The sequence below is a fragment of the Diceros bicornis genome, chromosome 24 (assembly GCF_020826845.1).
Source record: "Diceros bicornis minor isolate mBicDic1 chromosome 24, mDicBic1.mat.cur, whole genome shotgun sequence".
Lineage (NCBI taxonomy): Eukaryota > Metazoa > Chordata > Mammalia > Perissodactyla > Rhinocerotidae > Diceros > Diceros bicornis.
This window is the reverse complement of record NC_080763.1, coordinates 41,046,560-41,067,344: the sequence shown is the minus strand read 5'-3', so window position 1 is coordinate 41,067,344 and position 20,785 is coordinate 41,046,560. Positions and strand designations below refer to the sequence as shown.

Genomic DNA, 20,785 nt, shown 5'->3' with positions numbered 1-20,785 from the left:
TCAGCCTCTCTTTTGGGAGACAGAGTTTGCTTTCTGTTGGTTTCATTGTTTGACCTGAAAATTTCATGCCGTCCATGTAACGCCTGTAAGACCAGTCTGGACGCTGGAATGGTGTCGGGCTCTCAGAAGCAGTCTGGCTAAAGCCACTGGGTCAGCTGCAGCTCTGGAGTCAACAGACACAGGTTCAAATCTCAACTCTGCCTCTTGGGCAATACCAGTGACCAGTTCTGAGATTTTAAAGTCAAGTTGTTTCTCCTCTCTGAGCCTGAGTTTCCTCATCTCTACAATGGGGACACCGATGACAACCTTGAGAGTTGTCTTAAGGATCAAGCAAGGTAATGATGCCTGGAGAGGGAGAAGCACATTGACTGGCACCTAATGCATGCTCAGGGAATGGAAGGTACTGTTCTCCATTCTGAAACAGACCTCAGGCAGTCCCTTAGCTCCCTGCACACCATTGATAAGGTACAGGTTTTGGCTCCCCGAAAGGATGAACTTCCTTCTTACCTGAGCTGTGTGACAACAGGATAGGCTGCCTGTGGTAGGTAGTGAGCCATCCATCACTGCAGTTGTGCAAGAGTCTTGGAAGCCTTTTGGTGGGTATATTTTTAAGGAAATTCAAGCAAAGACAGTTGGTTAAACTAGGTCAATTTGAATGGCACACTTAGTTTTGGGATTCTGGTTGTTTCTTTTTTAAAAACAGCTTCATTGAGATATAATTCACATAGCATACAATTCACCAATTTGAAGTATACAATTCTATGCCTTTTAGTACATTCACAGAGTTGTACAACCATCACCACAATCCTTTTTAGAACATTTTTATTACCCAAAAAAGAAACTCTGTACAACCCTCAATCTTCCCACCCCCCGAGCCCTAGGCAACCACTAATCTACTCTCTGTCTGTATAGATTTGCCTGTTCTACACATTTCATATAAGTGGAATCATACAGTATGTGGTCATTTGTGACTGGCTTCTTTCCTTTAGCTATTTTCAAGGTTCATCTATGTTGCATTATTCATCATTACTCCATTCCTTTTTATTGCTGAATAATATTCCATGGCATGGATATTAACACATTTTATTTACGCATTCATAAGTTGGTGGGCATTTGGGTTGTTTCAACTTTCTGGGCTCTCATGAACATCTGTGTGCAAGTTTTTGTGTGGACATATGTTTTCATTTCTCTTGCATATATCCCTAAGAGTGGAATTGCTGGGTCATATGGTAACTCTGAGTTTAATCATTTGGGAAACTGCCAGGCTGTTTTCCAAAGTGGCTGCACCATTTTATCATTCTCACCAGCAGCATATAAGGGTCCCCCTTTCCCCATGTCTTCACCAATACTTTGTTATTGTCTGTCTTTTTGATTATAGCTATCCTAATGGGTGTGAAGTGATGTTTCATTGTGGTTTTAATTTGTATTTCCCTGATGGCTCGTGATGTCGAGCATCTTTTCACGTGTTTGTTGGCTATTTGCATGTATGTCTTCTTTCAAGAAATGTCTATTCACATCTTTTGCCCATTTTATAATTGGGTTTTTGTCTTTCTAGAATCAAGTCCCTTATCAGATAAATGATCTGCAGAAGTTTTCTTCCATTCTGTGGGTTGTCTTTTCACTTTCTTGCCGGTGTCCTTTGAAACACGAAAATTTTTAATTTCCATGGAGTCCAGATTATCTATTTTTTCTTTTTTTTTGCTTTTGCTTTTGGTGTCATCAATGATCTGTGACATCATTGCCTAATCCAAGGTCAGGAAGATATACGCTTATGTTTTCTTCTAAGAATTTTACAGTTTTGTCTCTTACAATTTGGTCTTTGATCTGTTTTGAGTTAGTTTTTGTATATGGTGTGAGGCAGGGGTCTAATTTCATACTTTTGCATGTGGATGTCCAGTTGTCCCAGCACCATGTTTTATTTATTTATTTATTTATTTATTTATTTATTTATGTGTGAGGAAGATCAGCCCTGAGCTAACATCCATGCTAATCCTCCTCTTTTTGCTGAGGAAGACCGGCTCTGAGCTAACATCTATTGCCAATCCTCCTCCTTTTTTTTTTTTTTTTACCCTCCAAAGCCCCAGTGGATAGTTGTATGTCATAGTTGCACATCCTTCTAGTTGCTGTATGTGGGACGCCGCCTCAGCGTGGCCGGAGAAGCAGTGCATTGGTGCGCGCCCGGGATCCCAACCTGGGCCGCCAGTAGCAGAGCACACGCACTTAACCGCTATGCCACGGGCCGTCCCCCAGCACCATGTTTTAAAAAGATGATTCTTTTCCCATTGAATTGTCTTGGCACCCTTGTTGAAAATTGTCTGTAAATATGAGAGGTGATTGTTTCTTTATCTCTGGGTCATTTTGAAGAAATGTAATGCTCCCCCTCAGAGGCACAGCTTTTTATACCAAGATGAGTCCTGGCCATAGCTCTGCCACTGAGCTGCGGCAAGGTCTTGGGTGGGTCTCCTTCCTTCTCTAAGCCTCAGTCTCCCCATCTATAAAATGGCACAGCTAGATAAGAGGATTCCTAAGAAGTGGTGCAACTGTGACGTGCTGAGGCTCAGGGAGGTTTCTGCAGAACCTTCCATTGGCTCCTTGGGATGTCGCACCATCCTGTGAGGCCTACCCCTACAGCCTGAGATCTGGAGCTAGTTTCAAATCTGGGGGCAATTCCAAGAACTCACTACCCTGGCCTGGCCCCATGAGAGCCAGCCCTGCCTTTCCAAGAGTGTTGGTATTGCATTCATTTAATAAGCAGCCCTGCCACCCTCCTCCGCACCAGCTGTGCTCCAGGCCTGGGTGTACAGAGCAGAGGAGACACAGCCTCTGCCCTCCAGGGCGACAGTCTAGTGGAAAGACAGACACATCAACAACAATCACGTTGCAGCGTGGGCCATGCTGGTGGGTGCTGTGTACCAAGGGCTGCAGGTGCAAGGGGGTGGATGGCAAAACACGGCGTGGCAGATAGGGCCCCAGGCCTGGCCCCAACGCGAACACTTGCTCTGGGTGGTAACTGCAGAGTGTCAGGTTGAGCTTCAGAGGACAGCACCGTAGAGAACTCTCCACAGCTCTTTCATCCGCCACCAGCAGCAGCCATTACACTCACACCTTTGGCTGTCCAGCCAGCCCTAACACGCTGCCTGGGTGGTGCAGACCACTTGTCTATGGGGAAGGTGCGGTGGTTAAGGGGCAGCCTCTGGAGAGACAGCCAAGCTGTCTGAGTTTCAGTCCCAGCTCTGCATGTTTTGGGGAAAGTTATTTGACATTTCTGTCCTTTGTTTCCTTATCTACAACGTGGGGCTAATAATAGCACCCACCTTGTAGGCTATTTGTTTCCAAAGCACTTGGATTGTACACACACAAAAACTTGAACTGTAGCTTGGAACAATGTAGCATTTACTCCAGTAGGCTATGTCAGCCTCACAATTGGTTATTATAGCCCCTGGCTATTCCACTGGGAGCATGGTAACATTGTACAATTAGCCTTTAGGTTGCTAGAACAGAAGATGATCATTACAGCCTTTACATTTGGTTAGAGCAGGGCTTCTCGGCAGTGTGTATTTCCCTTACTAACAGTGACTCTGTTAGAAAAAGTCCCGAGGTGAATCGGATGGGCCCCTTCCCTTCACGACAAGCTTCCAATTTAAAGCCCACCCATCACAGAAGCGATGGAAGTCAGGCGGCAAGTATTGCTCCCACTTTAGCAGCAAGGAGACTGGAGTTTGGGAGCTCGTTGGTGGCAGAGCCCGCACCAGAGCCTATGTTCCCTAATCCCATTCCTGGGCTCGCTCTGCCCCCAACCCATGGCCTGCAGCAAGGCTCTGATCTTGGAGTTACCGAGTCTGTGCTGATATCCACCCTTCCCCGCAACTCCTGCCTTTCTCACGTTTCCCTGAACCCGCAGCATATGTCTATCTAGGACCGATAAAGCCAGAGAGATGCTCGTTCTGGTTCCACACGTCTTCCTTTTAATAAACATGAACTGAACTAACAGTTATCGAGTATCTACTAAGTGCCAATGGGGGTAGGTATTCTTCATATTTTCCAGATTTATCCATGCATTGACAAATATTTATGAGCACCTACTCATATGTGTCAGTATCTGTCCCAGGTAGCATGATCAAGACAGCAGTGACAAGATGGGCAAGGCCGGGCCCAGATGCAGCTCACATTCAAACGAGAACAGCAGGCTGAGAGTTCAGTGCTAAGTGGGAGGTTGTTGATTTTCAAGCCTGATGCTAGGAGACCCAAGGCAGCCACACGAGTTGTTGTGCAGGAAGGAATGCAGGTCCCTTTTGAACCAGGGCCTCCCCAGCCTGTCTGGGATCCACAGGAGGATGGAATAGGGAGCTCAGAGAGCCCCACAGACATGTGAGGGACTCCGTTGGTTCATCTGTTTTTACACGCCCTTGGCTGTTGGTACAAGATGCCTGGTTTTGTCCTCAGAGAACTGCCTGTTGAAGGAGTCAGCTGGCAGTACCCTTGGAGCTGGAGCAGGGTCCTGTTGGCTGCCTGTCTGCGTCACTCAGCTCCTCACTCCCTTAGCCTCCAGCCAACAGTGCTGAGCACACCGATAGCCTTAAGGGAGGAGGTGCCTGGGAAGTGCTCAGCGCCCAGTCTGGGAGCTTAGTTAGGGTGTCCTAAATTACAAATGCAAAACTCAATCCGATGGTTTGGGACTGTGAATTAAAACCACAATGAGATACCACTACCCACCAGTTAGAAGGGCTAAGGTTAAAACAACTGAGCATAGAAGGGCATGCGGGAACCAGAATTCTCACGCACTGCTGATAGGAATGTAAGTGGTGTCATCACTTTGGAAAACAGTTCGGCAGTTTCTTAAAAATGTAAACATACAGCTACCAAATGATACAGCGACTCCACTCCTTATGTGTTTCTGCAAGAGAAAGGAAAGCATGTGTCCACATGCAGGTGTTCAGAGCAGCTTCCTTTGTAATGGCCAAACCTGCCCATCAGTGGGTGAATGGATAAACAACCTGTGTTCTAGACATACTATGGAATATTACTCACAGTAGAGAGGAATGAACCATTGATACAGGCAACAACATGGATGTGTCTCAAGGTGATTATGCCGAGTGAAAGAAGCCAGACCAAGAGGAAAAAAAAGAATACATACTGTATCATTCCATTTATGTAAGAATCTCCAGAAAATGCAAACTAATCTCTAGTGACAGTAAGCAGATCAGTGGTTGCCCGGGACAGGGTGTGGGCAGGAGGGAGGGATTAGAAACGGGATCAGGAGGCTTTGAGGGTGATAGATATGCTCTTTATCTAATTTGGGGTGATGGTTTTATGGGTGTATATGTCAAAAGCTATCAAATTGTACAGTTTAAATATGTGTTTATTGTTTATCAATTATACTCCCAATAAAGATGTCAAAAATAAAGGTCACCCCATCTCCGGTCAATCAATCAATAAGACGGATCTGACCCTGCCCTCCTTCAGAGAGCTCCTGTTGTTTGGGCTAACAAATATGAACAGTAAAATACGAACAGCGAGGTCCAACTGCTGGTCCCGTCCTGCGTCCATGGCTTACTAACCTTGCCAGGCCTCCCTGAGCCCGTTTTCTCACTGTAAGATGGGCCTGGTAATAGTGTCTACCTCCTCGGGTTGCTGGGAGGAGAACAGGGGAAAATCCACGTAACGTGCTTAGTAAACATGCAATAAATGATAGGATGCAGAGGTCCCTGGAGGGACCCAAGGGAGGGAGGGGTTGTAGACAGGGGAGAGGAAGCTGGTTTCCCTCTGAGTGGCTGTGAGCTGAATCTTGAAAGAACAGGGAAGAGTCTGCAGGAAGGAGACGTGGAGGAGTGGGGGCAGGGGAGGACTTACCAGGCAGAACTGAGCTGGGGAGGCAGCACCCACTCTCAGCTTCTAGAAACATGGGCAGTGTGGTGCAGCTGGCGTGCAGGGACTGGGAGCTCCCTGGTGAGTTAAGACTGTAGGATTAGGTGGAGCTCCATCCTTGAGGTCTCCCAAGGAGTGCTGGCTTCCTCCTCCAGGCCAGAGTTTCTCAAATTGGGATCTGAGGAAGATTTCCCTGGAGACCATGAGTTCCATGAGAAGTTTTAAAATTTTTGTCTAATAAAAACAAAGAACTTAAAACCCTGTATTTTGGTGCAATGCTTTGAATTGAAAGACATTTTCATCTAGTAGGAAGCTCTCATTTCTACAGTCGGTGTTGATAAGAGTGGGTTCTGAGAATGTTATTGTGCAGTCATACTTTTCTTTGAAAAAGGTCTGTCCACGTGTTATTTGGGACGTGTGGGGCACAGTATGTGTGGTTATTGTGGTCAAACCTGCCCCCTTGGGCTGCGGTGCAGACAGTCCAGGGAGGGGGCGCTGGTTTGTGGGAGATGCTGAGGAAGTCAGGCCAGGTGGCCAGGCAGGTGTGGTGGGTTCAGGGGTGATGGTTGGAATCGCCCGTCTTGGGGGGAAGATTCCTACCTGAGAGAAGGTGTGAGGAGGCACTGGGGGCCTGGCATGTGCCGCTGATTCCAGGGCCAATGAGAGAGAGGCTGGAGGGGGCGGCATGGAGACGCCTGTCACTATCATGCTGTCACGGGTCACGTGCGGGAGGAAGGTGAGGGCAGGTGCAGGGACAAGGGTCTGACATCCCATCCTGGCAGCTCCACCCCATTGGGCCAGATCTTCTCAGGGAGGGGCCTTGGGGGCTGGAGCAGCACCTGGGTTGGTCTGGCCCCGGGCCAGATGGAGCACCCTCCTCCGGGCCCAGGGCCTCGGAGACTTCATCTACAGGACACTTGGGGTGTGGGTGGTGGTTTCCCTGCAGAGGCATGGGGTTGGGTCACAGCCTACCTTGTGAAAAACCAACAACCACCTCGCTTCTTAGAATCAGAGGCCGGCTGGGCCGCGTTGATTGGCCTGCCCAGCCTCACGCCTATGGTGCGAGGCACTCAGTGTCCCAGCCAGGTCTGACCCGTCCCGTGACACCCCGCGCACTGCTCTCTGACCTGCAGCTGACGGCCAGTCCCTGCCTCCCCGACCTCTGACCGCCCCGCCCACACTGCCAGCAGCCTGCTGTGACCCTGTGGCCAGAGCGCCCCTCTGGACCGCAATCAGAACCCCCGCAGGGAGCCCTCCCCCTCGCGGCTTCTGATTGGCTGCCCTCCAGGAGCGTAAGGCCCCACCCCTTGGAGCCACCTGCCCTGCCCCCGGGTTTAGTTAATTTCAGAGTGATTGGAAATACTGTTTAATAGTCCGCGTATCTGGGGGAGGAGCTGGGCCAGAGAGCAGAGGGTTTTCACTACCAAACACCGTTTATCAGTGATGGCAGAGCTGCTTAAACGTCGCTCTCAGAGCACTTGTCTTGGAAGCAGTCCCTGGCCGTCCCCTTTGTGGCTGGAATTGTAGAGCGGACCTCACAACCCTGTTACAAAGCGAGGTTTCTTGCATAAACATTTACAAGCTAGTGGACAGAGGGTAGGTTGTGGCGCCATGCAGCCTGTGTGGCTTTGGTGCAAGCCCTTAACCTCTCCAAGCCTGTGATTACCTCTAGGAAGGGATAAAGCCCAGTAATTGTTCCCAGTTCTAGATTCAGCTGCCTTGGACGGTTGTTGTAAGATTATATAAGATGATGTGAGAGTTCCTGGTTCAATGACAATTTTAGATGCTGCCGAGAGTTCCTGGCCCTCCTTTTTACACACTTTGCTCTCAGAATCCCCTGCTGCCTATGCCACATGAGAGAGAATCGCCAGGGCCATCCTGGTGCTCTGAACGATGGCCTCTCTGCAATATTGTAAACAAAAGAGAGCGTTCCCAGAATCCACTTGGAATAAGCTTTGGGATTAAAACCAGCTGCCCGCTCAGCTCTGAAATCCCCTCTGCGTATATAAGACTAAGGGTGGACACTGTGTGTGGCAGGGCGGGAATGAGTCACGGGAAAGCCGACTGAGTCACGGGAAGGGGAGCACACCCGTGCCAGGGCTCTGGGTCAGCTTGTGGTGGGGGCCCCTGGCCTGGGTGGTGGAGCAGGCACACCGGGCTGTAACTGCCTATAGAGCCTGCCATGGGAGCTGGGCTTTACTTGAGTCTGAATCCTGAAGCCTTCTGGGTTCCAGAGCAAAATGCCAGTGGGCAGCTGGGTTGGCACAGGGCCGGAGTGGCCGGACACCGTATGATGAGGCTGCCTGGCAGCTGGGGCCTTAGATTATTATTATTATTATTATTATTATTATTATTATTATTATTATTATTATTTGTGAGGAAGACCAGCCTCAGCTATCATCCGATGCCAATCCTCCTCTTTTTGCTGAGGAAGACTGGCCCTGAGCTAACATCCATGCCCATCTTCCTCTACTTTATATGGGATGCCGCCACAGCATGGCTTGCCAAGTGGTGCGTCGGTGGGCGCCCAGGATCTGAACCTGGGAACCCCAGGCGGCCACAGGGGAGCGTGCCCCTTAACCGCTGCACCACCGGGCCGGCACCAAAGGGGCCTTAGATTATTGTCTCTGACACTAGATCCTTGAGTTGAGGCCCAGATTTATGCCCTAGAGTTGCCTTCCTGGAACTTAGATGCTCATCGAAGGTGACCGATGGAGGACTGGCTGCCCCAGGCTCCCTGCACGGCATGGGCAGCAGTCACTGGGGTTCTGGGGGGTCAGGCAGGGGCATGGAAGTTGGGTAGCACCAGGGTGTTTAAGAGCAAAGGCTCTGGACTCAGGCTGTCATCGGTTCCAGTCCTGCCTCTGCTACTGAACATCTCTCTGACTTTGAGCAGTGTTCTGAGTGTCTTCCATCCTCAGTTTTCTCAGCTATAAAGAAGGGATAATAAGTGTCTCACTGGGTCTTTGTAGGGCAAATGAGCTAATAGCTAGAAGCCCTTTGTCATAGAGTTGGGCACATACAGAATGTCAATCCATGTTAGCTATTATGATTATTATCATTAATCCTGGGTCCACCACTTTTTAGCAGGCTATTGGCTTTGCTGAGTCTCAGTTTCTGTCTTTGTAAAATTGCACTGGCAATGCCAGCCACATAACAGCCACTCCATGAACCTGACTTTGCCCCTCTCTTTGCTTGGGAGGGGTTTGGTGTCATGTTTTAGGGGTATTCCCTAATGGATATGGTTAGGTCCTAAGCAGGATTCTTGGAGCGTCTGGATCATTGAATGGCAGGTGGTATTGCAGTATTTGCACATTCCCAGAGAATTTTTAAATTGCTGGTATGCTGTTGGAGGGATTGAGGCAGAGGCTGTCCCAACCTGGTCCTTATGGGGTGTCTTCCCCTCACCAGTGGCACCACAGAGCCAAGTAGGGGCTCCACTCTGCAGCCTCAGCCTCACAGGGCCCAGGAAGGGGAAGAGAGAGGAAGGAAGGGGCTAAGCCAAGCGGCCCCCTGGAGACGGGGTTCTGAGCCCCGGTTGGCAATCTGTGGACTCCCAATCGAGGCTCACCTGGCGGGCCGTCAGTGTCAGGGATTTTTGTTGGTGCCAGTATCCTGTCCCTTGTCCTGCAAGGCTGGTTCCCATGGAGACCAAATTGCAGCTTGGCTGGTTGCTCAGGGGCCAAGAATCAGGGCAAAGGCAGCTGGTGTCCTTTGTAGTCTCCAGATGGACAGCCTCTGCAGTCCTGGCCTGGGAGCCTTGCCTCCCTTCCTCCTGTCCCCTGCTCTGCCCTGGGTCACGGGAGGGCTGACCTCTCCGAGCATCGCCCAGGCCCCCCTGTGCTGGCCCAGGGATTTCTCCTGTAGCCGACAGCCTCTCTGCCCTGGCTGGGGGTGTCTCCTTTGGGGTTCCATCTCCTGCTGCTGGGTGGCTTCCAGCTCTGGGCTGGTAACATCACCTCCCCGCTTTGTCCCTCCAGCCTAGTGGTGGAAGTAGCTGATCTGTAGGTTCCCTTTTGTCTCCTGGCAGCTTCTAGCTCCTTCACCCCCGTAGAGGCAGGTCTCTCTGGTTTGCTCCTGGGCTCAGAGAGCATTCCCTCAGCCTGGTTGGATCCTGCCCATACGGGGTTGCTGTCCTCCCCTGGCAGTTCTGCCAGATGCCCCGATGGGCGGTGGAGTTGGACTTGGTTTTGGCAATGTGGTCAGTGAGGCAGGCCTGGGCTTTGGGATCCGACAGAACCAGGTTCAAATCTTAGTGCTGCCCTGATGGATGGCTCTGTGCACCAGACCGGTTCCTCCAGTCTCAGTGTTCTTGTCTGCAACCGGGGGCGGTGATGGCGGCCCTGCCCACTGAACACCTGTTCCTGAGCAGGTGCCCGGTGAGTCCCACAGCATTCTAAGAGGAGGGTGCTGTTGCCGTCCCCGTGGTGGGGAGAAGGGAGCTACACCAGGCCCTCAGCTAATCAGCCGCCGAGCTCAGCCCCAGAGGAAGCCCCACTGCTCTGCCTCTGCTGCCTCCCGCGTGACCCACCTCCCAGATCAAGGATGCCCGGAGGACTGAATGGGCGACTTTTACACAAGTGCCTAGCGTGATATAGGCCTTTCACCGTCTCAGAAAGGTTGGCACCCGCCTCTTCCCTGGCTGGCTTTTTTGTTAAGTCTACATCACGTTTTCCAGCACCCTTCTGGCCACCACACTCTTCTGGATGACATTTCTGCCTCCTCAGTTCACCCTGAGCCTTCCCTATGACTCCTAATTAAGTTCTCCCCTTTTGAGGAGATGGCTCAGGCCTGGAGCTCAGATTCTGGAAGCTTGGCCTCCCCCAAAGTACATCCTTACAGTCCATTCCTGGAGAAGCCCTGTGCCCGGCTGTGCCCACGGGTCTGGCCCGCCTCCTGTGGACATGTCAGTCTCACAGACTGACAGCTTTTGACCCAGGTTTCGTCTGAGTACAGGCTCAGTCTTGACTCCGCTCTGTCGTCTGCACTGACTCGGCTTCTGTGTCGTCCAGGCAAGACAATCATTTCTCTTCCAGCTGCCACGTGTGATAACCACGTGGGATGCTGAAAACCGAGGCTGTTTCCTCTCGAACCGTCTCCTCCGGCAGACCAGCGCCAGCCTGAACCAGAAAGAGCCGTGTCCTCCTGCCCAGCACTCTTGCTGATTCCCCGGGGACAGCCCAGAGCCACACCCGGAGCCCCACCTCCTGCTGACTGCAGCCACACCCCAGGGCTGCTTCTTGGGCTTGGAAATGAAAACAGTATTTTTTTTTTAACCCTTGAGCACATTTTTTTTGCCAAGACGTTTGGAAAATACATAGTTCCTTTTTTTTAGTACTATGTCCATTTAACCAATCTAAGAAGGACAAAGAAACTTGCCAAAGATGAGAATCCTGCCCTCCCTACCGGAGAGGCACACGTGCCACGCTCCCTCCCACAGCCCTACCTCCTGGTCCTTGGCCTCATGCAGCTGCCGGTCTCTGCACTGACCCCCAGCCTCCACCCACCCCCTTGTGAGTGCTTCCCCTCTCCACATCCCAGCCAGGGGGACCTGCCTGAAGCTGAGAAATAGTTGTGTCACCCCCACCTGAACCCTTGCTGGCTCCCTCTTGCCCCCGGGGACCAGCCCAGCCTCCTGGATGTGGCTCCTGAGGCTCTGATCTGGCCCTTGTCCCCCACCCCAGCTTCCTCCGTTGCCTCCCCCTGTTCTCGTGCTCCATCCACACCATCCCCCAAAGTACCTTGAGCCTGCCCCTTGCCCTCAGCATGCAACACCTCCCACTCAGCCTGCCCACCCCAGGCCAGGTGACAACCCTTGCTTTGCAGCCCTGTGGCCGCTGTGCTCCCCCCCTCAAAGCTCATGCTGGTCCCCCTCCTGGGACATGGATCCCCATGGGGCCAGAGCTCCGCCTGGTTCCTCTCCGAATCCTCAGCACCCACACTCCGCAGCTGTTGAGATGCACAGTGCATTAGTCTACGGCCAGTAACCCCCATCCCCACCCCACCCCTGGGGTGGTTTGAGAGCCGCCGTCTGGATGCAGGTTCCTACCGAAGGAAAACCCTCCCCCTGACACACGAGGCCTTTGGGGTAAAAGGGAATTGCTTCCAAGTATGGAGTGAGTTCCAGGCGCTGGGGAGGAGGTTTTTCATTAATCAAATCTAGGTGTTATCACCATGCTATGGTCTGAATGTTTGTGTCCCCCTGAAATTCACATGTTGAAATCCCAATCCCCAACAGTGATGGTTTCAGGAGGTGGTGCCTTTGGGAGGTGGTGATGTCATGAGAGTGGAGCCTCATGAAGGGGATTCGTGCCCTCATAAAAGAGCCCCCATGGGGTGTCCTGGCCTCTTCCACCGTGTGAGAATAGGGTGAGAAGTCAGTGACGCAGAAGAGCCCTCACTGGACCGTGCTGGCACTCTGAGCTTGGGCTTCCAGCCTCCAGACCTGTGAGAAATACATTTCTGCTGTTTATAAGCCACCCAGCCTGTGGTATTTTGTTATAGCAGTCCAAATGGACAAAGACAACTCATTTTCCAGATGAGGAGATAGACACCCAGAGAGGTTAAGTGACTGGCCAGGTGTCACATAGCTGGTGAATAGTGGGGCTAGGACCCCCAGGACCAATTCTAGGTTCTTCTGGCATCAACGCCTGCCCTATCCCAGGATACTGTGGGTCACTTAGCCAGCTAGCTTGCCTGCTGGTCGCTGGGGCTTCCTGCAGCTGCTGGTTGTCGCCTTGGACCATCTAAAACAGAGGGTGGCAAACTACAGCCCACAGGCCACGTCCAGCTAGCGGTCCGTTTTGGTACAGCCAGTGAATGTGGAATGTTCCTACATTTTTAAAGGGTTGTAAAATCAAAGAAGAATATGCAACAGAGACTGTATGTGGCCTGCAAAGTCTAGAAATATTTACTACCTGACCCTTTACAAAGAGTGCACCCGTCTGCTGATGTAAAAGTCCCCCTGGAGCATCTCCCTAGGAGGTGGCGTGGGGAGTAATTACATGTGGCCCTGGGAAGCCACTCCCCTCGGCCTCCCTTAGAGGAGCCACGATGCTGGAAGTGGTGCTCCGAGCTGGCTGAGGGGCTCCGTGAGGAGACAGACCAGGCTGACAGTCTGAGGGCGGAGGCTGGTCCGCAGGCCCAGCTCAGGGTTGGGCTTGGCCTGGCTCACAGAGACCTCAGTAACATGGACTCTCTCAACCCACAACCTTGGAGGTCCCACAGAGACCCTCTGTTCAATGCTCACAGTGTACAGATGGGGAAACCAAGGCCTGGAGAGGCAGAGGCACTTGCTCAGGGTAAATGTGTGGGCTCCCAGTCCTAGGCGTTTTCTCCTACTTTCCCCGCTTCATTTAGGAAGTCCCCTCGTCCGCTCAGCCCAGTACCACAGGCCATTTTCTCTGCTCATTCGTTACTTTGGTCAACATTCATCATTCATGAAGGGCTGACAACTCTGCTCACTAGCACTGGGGCACAGAGGTAGTAAGGCACCGCCCTGCTCCCAGGCAAGAGAGGAGACGAGCCCACCCAGAAAAGTGTGGTCAGTGGTCACAGGTGCTCCGGGTTTCTCATCCGATGGTAATACTTTGGGGAGGAGGCGTGCTTCTAGCAGAGGGATCAGATCCGGGCTTGGCTGTCAGAGAGGAGGCCGCATGCTAAGAACTGCTGGTCTGCCGTGGGCTTGGTTGTGAGGATGGACTCAGGAATAAGCAAGGCTGGCAACACTTCGGGGCCAGTCGGAGGACGGAGTGCAACAGATCTTTTAAGTAGGGCAATGGCCAGCTGTGTTTGTGTTTTAGAAAGCCTCCTCCGGCTGCTGCCTGAAGGAGGGGTGGGAAGAGGACCAGGAGTTGATTTGAGTTCATTGAGGACCGAGCTCCTTCGTTCATCAGAGAAGGGGCTGGCTGCCCTCCCTTTGAGGGAGGGTCTGGCACCACCTGCCCACATGGCCACATGGTAATCTGTCTCCCTGAGGCCTCCACCTCCTGCCCTGGCTCCCCCAAAGGGAAATCGGTGAGGTTCCTGGTGAGCTTTCAGTTAGGGATGCTTCCTGGTCCTTAAAGCATTGTGGATGGGCTTTTCTTGAGCTGCTCGTTTGCTTTTTATTTTTTTGGTGAGGAAGATCAGCCCTGAGCTAACATCCATGCTAATCCTCCTCTTTTTGCTGAGGAAGACCGGCTCTGAGCTAACATCTATTACCAATCCTCCTCCTTTTTTTTTTCCCAAAGCCCCAGTAGATAGTTGTACGTCATGGTTGCACATCCTTCTAGTTGCTGTATGTGGAACGTGGCCTCAGCATGGCCGGAGAAGCGGTGCGTCGGTGCGCGCCCGGGATCCGAACCCGGGCAGCCAGTAGCGGAGCGCACGCACTTAACTGCTAAGCCACGGGGCCGGCCCTCATTTGCTTTTTAACTTCGGACTTTTAAACTAGTGTAAGGAAACAGGCTCTCCTTTCCATTGACTGTTAGAAGCTCAGAGCAGGATTCTTACCTGGGCCCGTGGACCAACAGGGAGCTACGGACAGAATTTAGGGGCCCATGAACTTGGATAGGAAACTAAATGTATTCTTATTGCTACTGACCTTCAACCGATAGCAAGTCCTTCGATTATGTACATTCCAAAACAAAGCCACTCTGGTATCAGCAGTGTCTGTGGCTTTGTCACATGTATTTTTACGTTGCATTGCAGCTGTTGTAGATTTCTTGAAATGTCATTTATGCCCATCACTATTTCAAAATTACAGTCGTTATTAGATCTTGGGATTTAATGTGTTCATATAGAAGTGTGTGCATGAGTGTGTGTGTATCTCATGAATTCGATTTTTAGTATTTTGATAACTATGTTTTAATAGGATTGGTTTCCTTTGTAATTCTTTGCATTTTATTCTCGGCGTTTAAAGCCTTTATTCTGCGAAGGGGTCCACAGAAAAAGTTAAGAGTCCATCCCACTCCCCTCAGACCCCCGACCCCGGCTTGCAGCTCAGCCACCTGCAGCCCACACGTGTGTTCAGTGTGCAGCCTCTCTCCTGGGAGCTTCTTGAGGCCGGGGCGGGGCCTGTTTATTTGCTGCTGTGGTGCAGCCTCAGGCCTCACTGGGAGCCTGTGCTTAATTCCTGTGTGTTCCATTGACTTGGAACAAATGATTTCGCAGAACAGGCCAAGAGGCGCAGGTCTCTTGAACTCTGCCTGCGACCTCGCCCAGCCCACGGTTGGTTAGGCCCTTCAGCCGAGGCTGATTTGTGGGGCTGAGGCCCACCGGAGCCCCACCCCGCCCGTGGTCCATTTGATGTACCTGGGGGTCTCCAAACCCCAGCCTCACAGGCTCTGGGCGTTTCCAACTGGAAAAGGTCTCCAAGACCTTGCTGCCTTTTGGCAGTGAGAGCTGTTCTTTGTCGCATCATCTGAAACTCTGGGAGACCAGTTTCTGCCTCTCCCGTTCCTTGTTTTGTAAAAATAAAAGCTGAGCTTTTGGAAGCCAATCTAGTCACACACTAGACAAGAGATTAAAGACACAATGAACCAATTTAAATGCCGGCACATTCTAATGTGCCTTTCAAACGAAGCATTCAAAGATGGGGAGTGGCTGCAGGGAACATATTAAGTTGTTAGAAAAAATCAAAACAACTCTGAGAGAAAAACAACACGTTGGGAGACTGAGCCCTGAACTGCGGGCCCAGGTCCCAGAGCAAAGTCCCCTCTGGGTCGTCCACTCCCTTCCCCTTGCTGACGGCGTCCTTCCCCCCAGAGCGAGTCTGATGGCCTCTCTTGTACAGTCTGATGGCAGAGCCTGCCCAGCGCAGGGACCCGGAGGGCGCCCAGATTCCCAGTCAAAGCTGGTGGGACAACCAGCTGATGGTTGAGAACAAAGGGCCCACAAACAATACAGCCAATGTTAAGAAATTGTTTGTTTGTTTTATTTTAAAGTAATGATTGCCCTTTCTGGAAAATTCACAAAGTGCTCAAGAGGAAAAATAAGGAAACAGAAAAACTTCCAACTGTGGTTCCACCAGCTACAGACAATGGTCCTTAACCAAGTGGCCTCCAAGGACACCATGCCAGGAAAAGAGAGGCCTGAGGTCACACGGGATGCGGCTTCAGCTGCTGCTTCTGCCCACACCGCTCGCTCCATTCAGTCACGTGGACGCTGTAATGGCAACACCACCCAACCTTTCTCTAGGAGCGTAGTTTTTCTGTGGTTGTCTTTTTTGCTTTATTAATTGTAACGTTGTGACTACCAAATATACAATTTTGTCGTGTCTTTTCGTATTATCATTATATCCTAAGAATTCTCCATCACAAATTCATTTTAGCGTACTTTTTGTTGGCTGCATGATATTCTGAAATGCAAGTGTACCATGCTTTACTTAACTCATCTATTATTGGCATTTGGGTTGTTTCTAGTTTTCTTTTGTTTTGCATTTTAACTAATGCTGTGGTCGATTTTTGCTGCATTCAACTTTATACCAATTCTGGGCTATTTCAACAAGGTTTGTGGAGAGCTAACTCTGTGCAAGGCATTATGGGAGATTGGAGGCTAAGCCAGACCCAATCCCTTCACATAAGATGCGGATATAAATAACTTTAATCCAAAGTAGGTTACAGTGGCTATAAGCAGACAGCTAGAACTGGAATACAGGAAAGTTTTGCTAGGCTTATGGGATTTTAAGCAAGTTACGTGAGCGAATTGGAGACTTTGCATCCACAGCTAGAAGGTGAGAGTAAGAAAGAAGGCAGCAGTGTGGCCCAGGGATTGGCTTAGCTGGAAGACCTGGCCCAGCAGGCAGGTGTCACCCAAGGCAGGTATAGCAAGTAGGTGTCATCTCAAGTGCTAAGTCAGTTGCTTGTCAGTGGCTGCTAGGAGGCAGGTGGTATGTGGCTCAGTGGAAACACTAGCCACGTCTGCATGGACCCAGGTTGGTGGAGAAGTGGCCACAAGACACCTGGCTTGCATGGCTGGCCCCAGCCCTAGAGGTTAACTTCAGGTGAGGTTCAGGGGCTGACATCACCTTGGCCAATGCCAAAAAATTGTGTTTCTTAGGTTGAGGCTTTTTTTTTTTTTTTTTTTTTGCTGAGGAAGATTAGCTCTGAGCTAACATCTGTGTCCATCTTCCTCTACTTTATATGGGACGCTGCCACAGCATGGCTTGATGAGCAGTGTGTAGGTCCACGCCCAGGATCCCAACCTGTGAACCCTGGGCCGCCGAAGCGGACTGTGCAGACTGTGCCACTGGGCTGGCCCCAGGTTGAGGCTTTTTGATCCATTCAGATCAAAATTTGTTATCTGTCATAGACATCTCCAACTGGCTGTGTTTTAGGATCCTTTTTTTTGGAGGGGCTTCAACTCAAAGAGACAGAAGAGTTACCCCTGAGTCCCAGGGTAGGGTCAGAGGGGAGCAGGGAAGCTGAGAGGCCAAAGAAAATCTTTGCTAACCCCGCGCCCTGGGCCCGCTCTCCCTGCTCTCCCTTCTCCGAGATGGCAGAGGCCAGACGTGTCTTCCTTCCCTGCCTATTTCCAGTCCTCTGGCTCTTTGACAAACACGATCGCCTCTGGCTGTGGCGTCCAGGTTGACACAGGTGTGGAGCCCTGTGTCGCCGTGGTGTGGAGCACCAGGAGGGGCGTTGGTGGTCCGTGTGGGTCTGTCCCCAGTGTCAGTCTCCTGCCCCACCGCCTGCCTGGGGTGTCTCCGCAGACGCTGCGTCCTCGTCTGCCTGATCTCACGTGGTCCTGCCTTCAGCCCCGCAGGTGCCATGACGCAGCAGCCCCAGGAGGGCTTCGCCCGGAGCGTGGAGGACGCGCGGCAGTGGATGAAGGCTGTGCAGGAGCGGCTGCAGATCAACGACAACACGCAGGGGCCCCGCGCGGCCCTGGAGGCCAGGCTGCGGGAGACCGAGGTATGCAGAGGCAGGCCTCGCGGGCCCTGGGGCCTCGGCCGTGTCCCTCTCTGTCAGGCCTCAGGTTTCCCGACTGTTAAATGGCCGGGGTGGGCTAGACCAGTGTTGCTCAAACTTTGGTGTGTTAGAATCTCCTAGGGATTTTGGCTTACGTGCAGATTCTGACCCGGGAGGTTGGGGTGGGCCCGAGATGCGGTATTTCTGACCCGCTTCAGATGACGCTGTCGCTGCCAGTCCCAGGACCACACTTTTGTATAGGGTCTAGAGCCCACCCTCTGGCCCTCCCGTCCTGGCAGCGGGTGCCGTGCAGCCAGGTGGTCCCCACCCAGCTGGCCCAGCCTGGCTTCCTGCCCCGTCCCTGCTTCCCTGTGGCTGAGGTCCCTGCGGGGTCTTCTGGGCCCAGGTCGGCCTTCAGGGGGTAGGGAGGGGCTCTGTCCAGTGAGGAGTGACCCCCTCCGCTTCTCCAGGGCCGGGGTCTAGCTCTACCCCCACCTGGCACAAGGCAGGGCTCAGTGCACGTGGCGCTACACTGACTGGATGTGCTGGTGCCCAGTGCCCGGCCCGGCATCGAGGTGCCCCCGTCAGAGGGTGTCTGCACCAGGCCAGGGGGCAGGGGGAAGAGCACTGAACTAAGAGTCAGAGACCTGGGTTATAGTCTCCATGCTGATGCTGGAGTGCTGTGTGACCTCAGCCAAGTCCCTGTCCCTCTCTGGGCCTCAGTTTTCCATCTGTAAGCAAAGCGGTTGACTTACATGTCTCTCGGATCACGTCCATTGAGATATTCCACAGTTCTAATTTATCCCCTAACAGTGGTTGCTTTTCAGGGGAGGCTTACCTTCCCCTGCACAAGCTGGTCCCCCAACTGGGCCAGGAGTGGTGCTGACCCCACACCTGGTTCCCTGTGTGTTTTCTGTTTTTGTGCTGTCTTATTGATTTTGTGCATTGTATTGAACATATCTAATGCTCTCTTTGGAAATGAACAGTCAAAATTAAGAATTTACACTACCTTTTCAGGGCCAAGGGTTTAATCTTCACCACAATATTATGAGGGAGGAGCTGTTGTCTGCCTCTTACAAATGGGGAAACTGAGTCTTGGAGAGGTCACGTGACTTGTGCCAGTTGAACAGGTCTCTGGGTAGGACATCCCGCCCTGGAATTCGGGTCTTCTGCCTCCTTGTCAGATGAGCTTTCTGCTTCCCTACAGAGTCATGTGCTTCTCAGGAGATGGGTATTCACTGCAAAATTGTGCCCGGCAGGGTCAGGGAGCGGGTGTTCTGGTTCCTCAGACATTCTGTGTAACAGAACTGCTCATTGGACTAGAGAAACGACAGGCTTTGGAGTCTGGATGTCCTGAGTTCAAATCCCAGCTCTGCTTCTTACTGGCCCTGTGACTCCCTGCCCATCACTTGACCCTGCTGGACCTCAGTTTACTTCCCTTCTGGAATGGGTCGGTGCTAATTCTCTCAGAATGCTGCCTTGAGGACGGTGGGGGACACAGAAAGTGCTCGGTAAGGGGTGGCGCTGTTGCTGAATGAACGTTAGCATAGGAGAAAGCCCTGTGCAACCTGCAAAGCTCGATGCAGATGCCCTGAGTTGGCAGTGACAATGGCACCCTCTCCAGCCCCCTTCCCCTCTCCCCAGTTCCCTGCCAGAGCTTTCTAGTGTTTTCTGCCATCCCGTTTGCCCTCAGAATAATCCTTCTCAGTCCTTCCTTGGTCCGACGCTGAGGAACCTGAGACCCTCCACTTTGGTCACAATTCCCACCAGCCTCCCCCTGGCCAGGCCTCGAACCAGGGCCTCAGGACCCCAGGTGAGCATGCCTGGTCCCTGCCCTCAGGTTGCTCCCGACACTGCCCCTTGCCACACACCTTAATTAATACAGCCCTGTTCCTCTGAGGTGGGGGCGGGGAGGCCTCTGTCTCCCAGTGGCAAAGGTCGCTTGGCCTGCCCCATTGTGGCACCATCCGAGCTCTCACCATCCTGGGCCACGTGTCCTTGTATGACAACCACGAACAAATGCTTGATACCGCTGGTTAGAGCCCTGCCCAAGTGACCGTCACGGCAGAAAGGAGCGGGTGACCGCTCTTGAGTGATCTGGTCAGAGGCTTCCCAATTGGATGGTGAAGTGAGTGGAGAACCCGGGGCACTAGGGGAGCCCCGAGGAGCTCACGTCCCCCTGCCTGGGGGGTCAAGAGAGGCCTCTGGGGACAAGTGACTTTACTGCTGAGGCTTAAATGAGGAGGCGTTAGCCAGGTTGGGGATGCAGGGGTGAGGGAGGGGAGGAGGGGGCTCCAGGCAGAGGGAAGGGCACAGGAAGGGCACTGGAGGTGGGCACAGCTCAGGGCACATGCAGGAGCCCCAACAGGGTTGGTGTTGGATCAGCATTGACCGTCAGACAGAAGCAGGGGACAGGGCCAGAGAGGCAAGTAGGGGTCAGAGGGTGACAGCCTCGAACACCGAGCCAAGGAGGATTCCGAGCCAAGGTGGATTGGAAATTTGGAAGGTCAGGGATTGTAAGGGATGGGGCAAGCCTGGAGGCGGGAGAGGAGGTGGCAGCCCAAAGCCCCCTCCCTGTCAGATTGGGCCCTTGTCATCATCGTCATTGTCAGTGTCACCAATAGGCATTTATCAAGTGATTACTCCGGGGCTGGCCCCGTGGCTTGGCGGTTAAGTGCGCGCACTCCGCTGCTGGCGGCCCGGGTTCGGATCCCGGGCGCACACCAACGCACCGCTTCTCTGGCCACGCTGAGGCCGCGTCTCACATACAGCAACTAGAAGGATGTGCAGCTATGACATACAACTATCTACTGGGGCTTTGGGGGAAAAAAATAAATAAATAAAATTATAAAGCCAACCCATTCATTAAAAAAAAAAAAAAAAGTGATTACTCCGCCCAGTCACCGGGAGAGGGGAGCTGACATTCATTCACAGCCTATTATGTGCTCGAGGCTGCCCTATCGGCTTTCATGTCTAATTTCACAAAAGCCCCGTGAATGTGGTTTTATTGTCCCCACTTTTCAATAATG

At 52.2% G+C, this 20,785-nt stretch overlaps 1 protein-coding gene across 2 annotated transcripts in view; it reads left to right on the top strand.

Moving 5' to 3' along the window:
* The window catches only part of SYNE3 (spectrin repeat containing nuclear envelope family member 3), a 99,357-nt gene that overhangs the window by 20,367 nt on the left and 58,205 nt on the right, over positions 1 to 20,785 (top strand). For both annotated transcript variants that reach the window (XM_058567646.1, XM_058567645.1), the window contains exon 2: positions 17,603 to 17,759. In XM_058567646.1, the coding sequence (XP_058423629.1) occupies positions 17,616 to 17,759 (144 nt within the window). In that variant the 5' untranslated portion in view covers positions 17,603 to 17,615. The remainder of the gene's footprint in view (positions 1 to 17,602; positions 17,760 to 20,785) is intronic.